The 853-nt window shown below is 45.6% G+C and overlaps 1 protein-coding gene across 1 annotated transcript; it reads right to left on the bottom strand.

The window, feature by feature from the left end:
- Positions 1–56: 56 nt before the first annotated feature.
- On the bottom strand, positions 57–847 carry LOC107682528 (trypsin-2-like). The gene is made up of 4 exons (XM_016478738.1): positions 625–847; positions 389–525; positions 203–304; positions 57–104 (listed from the first exon to the last, which is right to left on the bottom strand). The coding sequence occupies exons 1-4, from the start codon at positions 749–751 to the stop codon at positions 57–59; spliced, it is 414 nt and encodes a 137-aa protein (XP_016334224.1). The 5' UTR covers positions 752–847.
- Between the last annotated feature and the right edge of the window lie 6 nt (positions 848–853).

Consider the following 853-nt stretch of genomic DNA (forward strand, 5'->3'; position numbering starts at 1 on the left):
CAAAGAAAAACTGATGGATTGCAGATTTGGAGGCTGTATGTGATTTTGTATCAGCTTTAGTTGTTACTCATGGTGTCGGCGATCCATTGGCTGAACATGCAGACCTTGAAGAAAAGAGAATTCATAAAAATCATATAAGTGCTTCATATTAAACTAAACATATTGCTTTGCAACAATTATTAAACAACAACAGCTATATTACCTTGCCATAGACACCAGGATGATCCTTCTCAGCACAGCCATAACCCCAGGACACAATACCCTGCAGCTCACCATTGCACACCACAGGGCCACCAGAGTCACCCTGAAGAAGACAAACATAACAACTGGTTATTATTCAGATACTATTGATATTTGTGCAACAACGGTACATCTTGTCATCCTCTACCTGGCAAGAGTCCTTTCCTCCCTCCAGGTATCCAGCACAGAACATGGTATCGGTGATCATACCAGGGTAGGAGTTGTTACAGTCACTGTCGGACAGGATGGGGATCTCCAGACACTGAAGCTTGTTGGGATCAGCAGCTACAAAGAATTGAAAGCAAGAGCAACAGAGATGGAGTGAACTGAAGTGCTATGAACATGAAGTGTGAAGGAAGTGACATCAAGAATCCTGACACTCACTGGAACTCATGGTGTTTCCCCAGCCAGTAACACTGCACATAGTGCCATCGGCGGCACAGCCATTGGGCAGGGCCACAGTCTGCACGTACTGATTGAGGGTAGCGGGCTTGCTAAGCTTGATCAGCATGATGTCACTGTCAAGGATCCAGGAGTCAAAGTCGGGGTGGGGGATGACCTTCTCAGATGAGATGAACTGCTCAGATCCCTCATTTACTACGATGTTGTGCTC

This window comes from Sinocyclocheilus anshuiensis, unplaced genomic scaffold, assembly GCF_001515605.1.
Source record: "Sinocyclocheilus anshuiensis isolate Anshui unplaced genomic scaffold, SAMN03320099.WGS_v1.1 C32305176, whole genome shotgun sequence".
In the NCBI taxonomy this organism is placed as follows: domain Eukaryota; kingdom Metazoa; phylum Chordata; class Actinopteri; order Cypriniformes; family Cyprinidae; genus Sinocyclocheilus; species Sinocyclocheilus anshuiensis.